Raw genomic sequence first — 12,419 nt, 5'->3', positions numbered from 1 at the left:
AATCTGACCTGGCTTAATTAGTAGGAGCATAACTGCCCGCAGAACAAGATTATAACTGCTGATACTAAATAAGCAGCAGATGTTGCAATTTGAACCAGAATAAATCAGCATTATAGGACCTCAAACTCTATTTTTTATAGATAACTTCTCACAAGCCTTACCACCTCTCCCCCTCTGCATCATGTGTGAATGATTATGGGTCATACCGAATGCATTGGCCAAATCTTTTTTTGAAATGACAATGAAGACCATTGTACATCAATAAAATGCAAAGTCATACACCTAAATTAATCCAGGATTAGACTAATACTCTAATCTCTCTCCTTCAGCCTATTATCTGTGCCAGTTAAGGAGGCAGTAAGACAGAATGTAAGATTCTGCTTTGCGTCTGTGAATCTAAAGAATACCCTGACAACACTGCTCACGTCGCGTGCGCGAGCGTTGCAAAATAAATGTAGGAATCTTTGTTATTCAATTATTGCGCCAAAGAGCGTCTGCGTTGCCAAGGGCTAAAATAGAAGTCATTCCTTTTTCTGACACTGATCGCACTGCAAGTCCTGCCTCTCCCATCTCCTTATTGGTTTATTGAAGCAGGTACCCACGTGCCATCTCCTCATTGGTTATACCCACATGGGTGATTGAAAGATGAACTGTTTCGCCGGTTGTCGTGGTAATACTACGGAAGTGTAGATGCTAATCACCATATATATTCAAAGATGATAAAGCCTGGAAGGAGGAGAGATGACTAGAAACGATTCGGTTGACTGTTTTGTGTGTGGATTAATTGTCGGAGTAGAGGACCTTGTGCATTTCAGGTAAAATAACAACTCAATGTTTATATCCCAGGACAAATTAGCTAACAACAGCAAGCTAGCTAAATAGGACAAATTAGCTAGCAAGTGCAAGCTAACTAGCTAAATTGCCATACATGTTTAATGCTTTTCAACCTGTCTCCAAATTAATGTCATTGGTACAGAGTTATTTTGATATTTTAACCTGCTTGTCGTGATCGCGTTTGGTGTAGGGGGACAATATAAATGTATGCACGATGGCGCACGTGCGCAGCCAGTTTGGGTTCCGTGTAAAGAATATCTGCCATGCATAGCAAAGCCAACTAACAATAATTCACTTGACTAAGGGCCCAGAAGAGATCTGCATTAATGTATGATGCTGATGCTAAAGTGAATGATGTACGTGTGCATAACTCAAGGCAGCAGATTATTTATATTGGTAAACAAAATATTGAACAATAGCTTTTGCATAGAAGTGTGAGCTGTAGCATTTTTACATTTAAATAGTTTCAAATATAGAATCAAGTGCTTGCACTCGCTATAGGCATCATGCACGTTTACTTTTAAAAAGTGTTTTTATCGTTCTGCCCACACCTCTACAGAAATGTGATCAAATTGACCATTGCTTTTTTTTCCTCTTTACTGCTGTGGCCTAACTCGATTAGTTCCAAATTATACAGCAAACATGTCGTAACCCTTGAATGATGCAGTGCCCACCCTAGGGCCAATTGAGATAACGTGACTAACACATTTCAGTTAATTACTATAGCTCCCGCCTTGGGCCAATCAGCGTAATTTTGTAAATGGCGGATCTCTATGGCAAGACGCATAATTCACCCAAGTTGTCAAAATCATCCCAGTGCTGTCTAAGATACTGTGTGTGACCAACAAACAGAGACAGATCCACAGTCCCCTCCCCGATTTCATCGTTGGGGATACAGGGTGTTATTGTCACCATAAAAAAAGTGAATGGAGGGCATTTTATTGACAGCGTTATAATGTTCACACCAAGTATATAAATCAACATTTTTTAGACATACTTTCAGAAATGGCGCAAGCAGATATTTAGTGTGAAATGTAAAGTTATAAATGAGGCCCCTGGTGTAAAAGTAGACTTATGCCATCTTTACAGTGGCCAGAATGGTTGCAATGTAATGTGACTGTTAGGATCACAGTCAGGTTCTTTCCAAGATTTTAGATGGGTGTTAAGGGCTGAACAACTGTTTGCTAAGAGTGCTTCCATTTCTATTGACTTGTCTTTAGGGCCAAGACCTAACTAGGATCAGATTAAATAGGCTATCGCACATCAATACTGTAGCCTATACCAATATTGTAAAAATCTTTTACATAAGCTACCAGTCTATTTATTGTGTTGGCAGAAAGTTTAGATTTTTGCTGTAATTTATGCTGTATTTGGAAAAGGACTGTGGCAGTTTCTGTAAGAGGAAACTATGAAAAATGTGACCTGTTTCAGGAAGCTAGGCGTATGTCACACATCACTAATTCACAGAAGAAGCATTTCAATGTAATTATTATTTATTTGAATCAAAATGCAGTTTTTGGCAGAAATACTGGAACATATGAATTACATGTGCTTTAACCAAACTTGTATGCCATCTGTAAATACAAATAAAATTGTTGGTTTAGTCACGGAAAAAGTCAAAAACCTTCCCGCTGGCCATGATTGGCTAAAATAATGGATGGGCTGGACATGCTGAGAGGAGTTTGGATTGGTCTGCCATGTAGTATAATTCTGTCGATAACATGAACTGTTCAGTATGTGTAGATAATACTTGCTGCCGTGGCTTGTTTGAAAGACATAACGTTAGTCATAGAGAACTGCAAAAGTGTTGCTACTGCTCTCAACACAATTGCTGCAAAAATCAGTGGGAAAAAAGTTGAACTACTTTCTGCACATGCTGTAGTTAAACAAAACGGAAACGACACAGGACGTCTAGGTTAAACTGGGGTTCCAGTCTGCCGTGAAGCGTTCATCAATGTATACGGAACAAAAATAAACGCAACAATTTCAAAGGTCTTACAGCGTTACAGTTCATAAGGAAATCAGTCAACTAAAATAAATACATTAGGTACGAATTTATGCATTTCACATGACTGGGAATAGGAATAAGCATCTATTGGTCACAGGCACCTTAAAAAAAAGGTAGGGGTGTAGTTCAGAAAAGCACACTATTTGGTGTGACCACCATTTGCATTATGCAGAGCAACATCTCCTTCGCATAGAGCTGATCAGGATGTTCCTTGTGGCCTGTAGAACATTGACCCACTCCTCTTCAATGGTTGTGCGAAGTTTCTGGATATTGGCGTAACTGGAACTCACATTGATCCAGAGTATCCCACACATACTCGATGGGTGACATATCTGGTGAGTATGCAGGTAATGGAAGAACTGGAACATTTTCAGCTTCCAAGAATAGTGTACAGATCCTTGGAACATGGGGCCGTGCCTTATAATGCTGAAACACGAGGTGAAGGTGACGGATGCATGGCACAACAATGGGCCTCAAGAGCTCGCCACGGTATCTCAATGCCTTCAAATTGCCATTGATAAACTGTAATTGTGTTCATTGGCCGTAGCTTATGCTTGCTCCTACCATAACCCCACCGCCACATGGGGCACTCACATTTACATCAGCAAACCGCTCACCCACACAATGCCTTGCACGTGGTCTGCGGTTGTGAGGCCAGTTGGACGTACTGCCAAATTCTCTAAAACGATGTTGGAGGCGGCCTATGGTACAGAAATTAACATTCAATTATTTGGCAACAGCTCTGGTGGACATTCCTGCAGTCAACATGCTAATTGCATGCTCCCTCAAAACTTTAGATATCTGTGGAATTGTGTTGTGACAAAACTGAACATTTTAGAGTGGCCTTTTATTGATCCCAGCACAAGGTGTGCCTGTGTAACGATCAAGCGGTTTAATAAGGTTCTTGATAAGCCACACCAGTCAAGTGGATGGATTATCTTGGCAAAGGAGAAATGCTCATTAAAAAGGGATGCCAACAAATGTGCACAACATTTGAGAAATAAGCCTTGTGCATATGGAACATTTCTGGTATCTTTTACTTCAGCTCATGGAACCTGGGACCAACACTTTACATGTGTTGATATTTTTGTTCAGTGTATAAGAGTCTGGTATTCATACATTCTGGTTATTAAACATTTCTAAATTGTCAGAAAGTCATTTTCATTTAAACTAAAAGCTTACTGTTAGCTAGCTAGCAACGTTAGGTTGCTGGATCGCTAGCTCATGTTATGTGTGGTAACTAGTAATATTATTCTTATATCATAAAGCAATTTGCATTGCTAGTTATAGCTTAATGTTAGCCAGCCAGCTAACATTGAACATAGTCTGTTAGCTTTAGCTACCTGCAGATTTAAACTACAGCATTTCATGAGATTATGTTTCATTGCTTAACTACATACCTACATGTCTCCACTTTGCCAGATGATTACATGACCCATCAAGTTAGCCAGGTGTGTCTGGGGTTGATTACAGCCATCTATTGTATGTCATGTGTACATGTCTAGGATAAGTGACCTATCCACTTAGCAATTAGCAAGATGTGGCAGGGGGGGGGGTGGTTATAGCACTTATTTCACATGACCCAACAATTTAGACAAGTGTGTATAGGTAATCATCTAACAATAAAATATTTCAGATATATTTGTATTACTACTATGCAAGTAACCATTCCACTGCACGTAATTACTTTTCCCATTGTTCCTCAACTGCAGTGTATGTTATACCATTTTGTAGCTCTGAGTCTTTTTCATCCGATGTAAAAAAAAACACAATTTCAAATTTTGCAACATAAGACTGAATTGAGGTGGTCGGTCAAATTGTTGTGGACTTGTCAGCATAACATTTAAATTCAATGTTTTGCATTGACTTACCCCGCAACCTAATACGCTGACTGCCCACGAATTCTGAAACATTGTCGAGGCTAGTCATTTTTTTATTTATTACAGTAGGCTACAAACAGTAACAGCATAAATACTTCCAAGTAAAATACCAAATGTCTGCATGGTCACCTGAAATTTGACTGTTGTCTACAGACCGGCTGCCTAGAAGAGGTGAGGAATTTATTGGGCAATGGCTGTGAAGATAAGAATCTAATTTATGTCTAATTATTTTTTAAATGAACATGTTTTCGCTCTTCTCACTAACGCCAAATGGCTGGATCTTGTTTTTATAAATACGTTTCTCATATCCTTTATGTGCACAAAATACTTAGGCTACTTGCAATACAAAACTTCAACCACTAGAAAATATGTACAGGGTATATTTTGTACTCACGGAATATTTATAAAAGAGGCCCCTGGCCCACTAATTATCCTGAGAACATGACATTAAGAGGGCAAGAGGACAACTCAGACCATTCAACCACCAATCAATTAAACTAATCAAATTAGTGAAAGCAGCAGCATACTATATTCTCTGTCAAGTTTATAGAGATGGAGGCAGCCTAAGCAAGCAACAGCTGTTCAGCTGAGATCACCCATTAAAATCTTGGAAAGAACCTAACTTGGTTTCAGTCACACTATCACCATTCTGACCAGTCAACTTTTACACCAGGCAGTTAAGTGTAAACAACCACACTGAACTAAAAGTGACACCTGGTCCCAAGACATTAAAGATGGATGAATACAGGCATTAATAAATCATGGACAACAACTACCACCCGCAGCACAACAGGCTTCTAATGAGCCCTACAGGGGGAATGGTGTGGATGGCTGAGAGAAAGAGAGAAGGTAATAATGTGTATGAGCAGGCAGATACACACATAGGCATTAAGCATGCTGTAGGTCACAACTACTCTAAAGCCATAAGAGTATAAATAGTTTGTTTTACCCGTGTCCTGGTTCATGGTTCTGTCCTTGTCAGTCACCTCTCTTCAACAACAAGATAAGGAGGAAAGAGAAGAGTGAGAAGTAAAAAGAGAGAGATAGGGTTTTGTGATTGGTCCTCTCTCACTTCTTTTCTCTCCTTCACTTGGTGACTCTTCCCCTGTCTGTTTTTGTGTCAGGCAGCATGTCATTCTTCATCCACTTCCAACCAGTCTTGTTTTTCTTTTCACTCTGTTCTGTTCTCCTCTCCCTCACTCTGTTTTAAAGGGCAGGGATTCTTTAGCCACATGCCAGCAGTCCCACTGAGCTGTACTCTGGGGACATGACTCTTCACCCAGTCAGGGGAAAACAGACACAATGTACGCATGCACACAGAATACACACAGAACTGAGCAGGGTGATTTGGTGCATGTATGTGCCCTGATGTCGGATTGAAATAATACCCTTTTCCAAGTGGTGACCTAACCTCTTCCCCTCCCCCTGGCAGTTAGTAACATTGGCTGTTATTGGCTGTTCAGCATGCAACTCCCAGTGACCTTCAGACAATTTGGCAGATACCATGGTCAAAGACAACTGTGTGTGTGAGCGAGATAAATCCTTTTATCGGGTTCTAGTAGAGCAGGGTATTATGACAAAAAAAAACATATTGCAGTAAATTGAATTTTGTTTGCACTAATAAAATCGATAAATCATGTTTGGGGACCTGCTAGAGCTGGCTGATATAGACAAAAAGTCAAGAGATAAATAATTATTTTGCCTGATAAATTAACTGTCTATTAAAACATTTGTTACATTTGCGGCAGGGCTCTAGACATTTTTTCCAAGTCAGTCAACTGAGATGGTAGCCTATGATTAAAAAAAGCAAGCTATTTCATCTAACATCCAGGAAATGCATGATTGATATTTTGATGTGCAACCTGTCAAAATAGGATCCAGAATGATCCGATTTCTTTTTGATTCTTCAGAGAATTTCTCGACATCTTTGTGCATATTGGAGTATAAGCTATAGTATTCACCACCTGAGGAAGTGGGAACCTGAAAAACACTGATTGCCAACTCAAAATATGTTGTTGCTAAGTAGTCATGTAGGCTAATTGATTAATCTACCAGTATAATGTAGACTAATGTCCTATAAAAACGTTTCAGCACTAGGCCTAGGCTACATTGGTAAGAGGAAGGCAATGTTGTCCCAGCTCTAGGTTTTAGATCCATCGTTTTATTGTTATGAGGAAAGACAGTTGTAAGGTATTTTAAAGTAATATTCTTCTACATTAAAGGGTAGGTCTACATTTCATTCACTGAATTTACTGGGGGTACATTAAAAAGTATAGGATAAACAAGTATAGGATAAACAAATTAAAAAGGTAGACTTGGGGCAACGGTCCAACTATGCCTCTTTCTTATAGATGTGTCATTCCGGTTAGAAGATGTAGAGATCGGTAAGAAATAGCTTCTGTAGCCAAATATCTTATTTATATACATTTTTTGTTATGATTTAAATGACACGCCCCAAAAGCATTTTATGGCCAAAACCATCGTTAACGTTGCACTTGAAAACACTCCCTATCTAAAAAGCCTGCCTCAGACCACTCGTAGAACAGCGAAGTGCTTTGTTAGATGCTTTTTTGCCCTCCCGTGTCACTTTATACACAGAAGCTCTCCACGAAACAGTCTTGCATGGTTAATCCATCTGCGATCACTAATAACTTCAGAACAAAGTTAACTACAAATACAAAGTGGCCAATGTCTACACAATTGATACAAACAAGTGACATAAAAATATCAAATGAAAACCTAGATGGCTGCATTAAAATATAAACAGTAGGAAGAAAGGGCAATTTCAATTATATTGAAATACATTTCATGTTCAATCAAATGAGTTAGATTTTGCTACAGGCTAATTTGTCTCAATATATTTCAAATCTTATATGCCATTGCCTGCCGTTGTGCCCTTCCCTTGAGCAAGTCACTTAACCCACCCACAACAACTGCTCCATAGCTGTCCAGTGTGGCAGCACCCTGCTGCAACCTGCATGTTTTTCAGAGAGGTTGGGAGCAGAAGTCAAATTTCAGTGTGGCCTTGTGTCACTATACCAAACACCCAACCACCTCATACTGTCTGAACATGTGAGGTCAAGTCTTAACAGCAATACTGAACCTTTGAATGTGTACTGTTTAGAAATGCTGAGATGTTTGCGTAGGCCATGCCAAGTCTTGAGAAATGTCTAAGGCTGCTCCAGGCCTGAACCTCATTGTTGAATGTACTGTACGGTACGTGCCAGGGCAGAAGCTGGATTGGTTGTACACAGTGCTTTCCAAACAGTGGGAACAAATGATCTTGTTGGTGGGTGGCAGCTCAGCTCATTCCTCCTGGATTGCAGCTCGAGTCTGACTGGCTCGGCCTTAATATTGTTTTGGTTAATTTAGTGATTCACCAGGAAGTCTGAGTGGTTATAGAGGCTGACAGAATGTTTTGGAAACCATATACTTATTAAGTCAGTTTTCAACTGAAAAATGCAAGGTGAGGTGGCATCCTAATGATCCCATAGACTGTAGGACAAACATGATGAATAGTCTGAATACAGAGTAAGGATAGGTTAACTGAATGTTTTAGTACCCTCCCTGATAAGCTCATCTTCGAGGCAAAGGTACATTCTCAGCCCAGGTACAATGAGAAAAGTAAAGAGGCAGGCAGAGTGAAATTACTTTCTCTCCTATCTAGAACGTAGGCCTACAATTTTATCTTGAAAGTAAAAGTCTTATTCAAATGAATAACAATGTCTGCTCATTGTTACAACCTTGGTACCTCAGTATCAGAGATAATTGGCTACTTGACAACCATTTAGTGTCGCCTATGCTCTTTGAATATGGTACACGTTAAATGATATTCAAATAGTGAGGTATCAATTTAAACACTGTGGACTCACACATTGGCACAAAATACAGAGGCTCTACAGTGTGGGTGCAGAATTCTAATTGGTACACCGATTATGGCTGATTACATTGCACTCCAAAGAGACTGCATGGCAGGCTGACTACCTGTTAGGTGAGTGCAGCAAGGAGCCAAGGTAAGTTTCTAGCTAGCATTAAACTTATCTTACAAAAACAATCAATCTTAACATAATAACTAGTTAAACTAGTAATATCATCAACCATGTGTAGTTATCTAGCTTGTCCTGCGTTGCATACAATCAATGAGGTGCCTGTTAATTTATCTTCGAATCACAGCCTACTTCGCCAAACGGGTGATGATTTAACAAGCGCATTCGCGAAAAAAAAGCACTGTCGTTGCCCCAACATCAATGCCTTTTTTTTAAATCAATAGATAAGTATATATTTTTTAACCTGCATATTTAGTTAATATTGCCTGCTAACATGAATTTATTTTAACTAGGGAAATTGTGTCACTTCTTCTGTTCTGTGCAAGCAGAGTCAGGGTATTTGCAGCAGTTTGGGTTGCCTGGCTCGTTGCGAACTGTGTGAAGACCATTTCTTCCGGACAAAGACCGTAATTAATTTGCCAGAATTGTACATAATTATGACATAACATTGAAGGTTGTACAATGTAACAGCAATATTTAGACTTATGGATGCCACTCGTTAGATAAAATACCGAACGGTTCCGTATTTCACTGAAATAATAAACGTTTTGTTTTCGAAATGATAGTTTCCGGATTCAATCATATTAATGACCAAAGGCTCGTATTTCTGTGTCTTACTATGTTCTAATTAAGTCTGATTTGATAGAGCAGTCTGACTGAGCAGCAGCAGGCCCATAATCATTCATTCAAACAGCACTTTCGTGCATTTTGCCAGCAGCGCTTCGCAAGCACAGCGCTGTTTATGACTTCAAGCCTATCGGTCTAATGGCTGGTGTTACCAATGTGAAATGGCTAGCTAGTTAGCTGGGTGTGCGCTAATACTGTTTCAAACGTCACTCGCGTTTAGATTTGGAATAGTTATTCCCCTTGCAGCTGCAAGGGCCGCAGCTTTTGTGAAGCGATGGGTAACGATGCTTCGAGAGTGGCTGTTGTCTATGTGTTCCTGGTTCGAGCCCAGGTAGAGGCGAGGGGGGACAGAAGCTATACTGTTACACTGGCAATAGTATAGTGCCTATAAGAACATCCAATAGTCAAAGGTATATGAAATACAAATGATAGAGCGAAATAGTCCCATAATTCCTATAATAACTACAACCTAAAACTTCTTACCTGGGAATATTGAAGACTCATGCTAAAAGGAACCACCAGCTTTCATATGTTCTCATGTTCTGAGCAAGGAACTTAAACGTTAGCTTTTTTACATGGCACATATTGCACTTTTCTCCTCCAACACTGCGTTTTTGCATTATTTAAATCAAATGGAACATGTTTCATAAATTATTTGAGACTAAATTGATTTTATTGATGTATTATATTAAGTTAAAATAAGTGTTAATTTGGTATCATTGTAATTGTCATTATTCCAAGTATATATATAAAAATTGGCAGATTAATCGGTATCGGCTTTTTTTGGTCCTCCAATAATCGGTATTGGCGTTGAAAAATCATAATCGGTCGACCTCTAATGTGTAAGTCACCCGAATTGATCATGGCATGTCGTCATCTAGGCCTAGAGGTGTGATGGGTGGTGCACACTGCACTTTAACTTTAGATGGCATAGAAGTTCACTTTCATCCAAAATGCCATGGTACCAATAATAGGCAAAGCCTGAGGAAGTAGGCCCTATTGCTAATTGAAGTCAAATAGCATTCAAACACTTCCTTGGCCTGTTTGGGGGGGGGATTTCCTGTCATGGTGGGGTTCGGAAGGTGCGACCCTTGCTCCAGACTATTTCAGTTGTGGCCAAACTTCACAACAGGACGTTAGTAACAATGAGCCCCTCTCCAACCCTCACAACCAAGCATGCCTGGTGGCCTCACCGGTTTCCCCTCAGCCCTTTACTACACTGTCTGACTGAGATGACAGACCAGATAAGAAAGTACTACAGAAAGTAGTACAGGTGGCTAGTCAACTGACAGTTGAGTCAAAATCTCATACAGCAGGTCATTGCTAAGGTCAGACAGAATCGGCAGCTCATGTTGACAAATAGGCTACATTCATCATTATCTGCATATTTTGATAGATAGGCTAAACGTATGGTTAATGTTGTGGCAATCCAATCCACAGGTATTGTTGGAATTCAAATGTATGAGGAGGAAATCCTGCCCCTGCAGAATGCATCTGGCTATTCACGCATGCTCTGGAATCACTCAAAAGGTGCTTACAGCTAGCGATAACAGGTCTCTGCTCCACAATAACAGTCTAGTGCCAGTCTTCATCCAAGAGGCAGATTTGCTGAAGATAATATCATGTTTGTTCATCTCATTACTAAATACCTACAGATAAATAGTTTGTTTGTGAGAGACTATTGTGAAAGGCTCTTAGACATATTTAATCCAGTTGTTTGTAAATAGAGTGATCGTGTAATTAAAAACTAGTAAAGAAGCCTGCTACAGTGGGAGAACTGTCTGACTGAATGGCATATCCCTGACCATGTAATGCCACCCCCTCAAGCATGTTATTTTCCACAGGCTGCCCATGTGTCACATTGATGAGTACACCGGTTCCAAATGTAAACTGATGGCAACACTGTCTAAAGAATATGATGCTGCTGTTGCATTGTGCAGCTTCTCAACGTCCCTCACCACTCCACACACAAACACGTTAATCCCTGAGCCCACAAACCCTGCTGTGTTATCTGATTTGACAACCTGATCAGGTGGACCGTTGTCATCGTCAGCCTACATGAGTTGGGACTAAAAAATATATACATAACCACTAGGCTACCTGCCGTCTCGATATAACAAGTGACTCGAGGTTTCGATTAGTTCTAATGTACATTGTATCTAACGTTACAGTCAATTACTCGCGCGAAACAGTTACAATTTCCAAGTAATTGCATTGGTATTTTGTAGCGAGATTGCGCGCTACAGTAACTACATTATGAAATAAACGAGTTGTGAAAGTTTCAACCTAGCTGACGTTAGTGACTAAGTTTAGCTTCGAAACACTGGGAACTATTTTAATGCAAACCTCATATCACACAATGCAAGTTGCCAGAAAACGTAATGCTAACGTTACATGTTAAGACTGTTGTCACTTTCCGCGGCTTAAATCTTTCTGGCTAACGTTAGCATCCTAGTTAGCTAGCTAGAAGAGAGGCAAGAGTTGGGGTTTGCAACCTAATTTAACTGTCATTATCAAAAACCACTAACGTGAATGGTCCAACATCTACCTGCTGTAAATAACGTACCTATTGGCCCCTCTTTATGTTTTGACGAACGTCTTCCATTCAAACCTTTTTCGAGGCTGCTGTTTCCTCCCTTCTTTCCCGACGCCATCTTCGCCCACTATTTCCGCAGCGCCTCCTCAAATATTCTAGTCATACCTGTAAAAAATAGCCACACCCACAAACAAAACTGCAGCCAGTCAGCGCTGGTAATGCATTCCTTGAGCCTATTGACGTGCTCCAGTTCGACAAACGCCACCCCTCTTTGCTGCGTTGCAGTGTCCGAAAGCTTTCCCCAGATAATCATCTGTGGTAAACAAAGTACAGTACCGTCTGTCAGTAGGCTTCCCATCACAGGGAGGTAAACCTTAATGTATAGACGGTTTAATAGCTGATCTACAAGCTACAACATCGTCAGTGGTGGCTGCTGAGGGGAGGACGGCTCATAATAACGGTTGGAATGGAGCAAATGGAATGGCATC

The 12,419-nt window shown here is 40.1% G+C and overlaps 1 protein-coding gene across 5 annotated transcripts in view; it reads right to left on the bottom strand.

Moving 5' to 3' along the window:
• Positions 1-12,073, bottom strand: part of LOC139389858 (hormone-sensitive lipase-like) — a 45,757-nt gene extending 33,684 nt beyond the window's left edge. The window contains exons 1-2 of one of the 5 annotated variants that reach the window (XM_071136884.1): positions 11,962-12,061; positions 5,672-5,710 (exon numbers count right to left, since the gene is read on the bottom strand). In XM_071136884.1, the coding sequence (XP_070992985.1) occupies positions 5,672-5,710; positions 11,962-12,049 (127 nt within the window). In that variant the 5' untranslated portion in view covers positions 12,050-12,061. Of the gene's footprint in view, positions 1-5,671; positions 6,058-11,961 lie in introns of those variants that run through there. The other 4 variants (XM_071136865.1, XM_071136849.1, XM_071136857.1 and 1 more) reach the window with 4 other exon arrangements.
• Positions 12,074-12,419: the final 346 nt, after the last annotated feature.

This window comes from Oncorhynchus clarkii, chromosome 3 (assembly GCF_045791955.1).
Source record: "Oncorhynchus clarkii lewisi isolate Uvic-CL-2024 chromosome 3, UVic_Ocla_1.0, whole genome shotgun sequence".
In the NCBI taxonomy this organism is placed as follows: Eukaryota; Metazoa; Chordata; class Actinopteri; order Salmoniformes; family Salmonidae; genus Oncorhynchus; species Oncorhynchus clarkii.
This window is presented reverse-complemented; position numbering and strand designations above follow the sequence as displayed.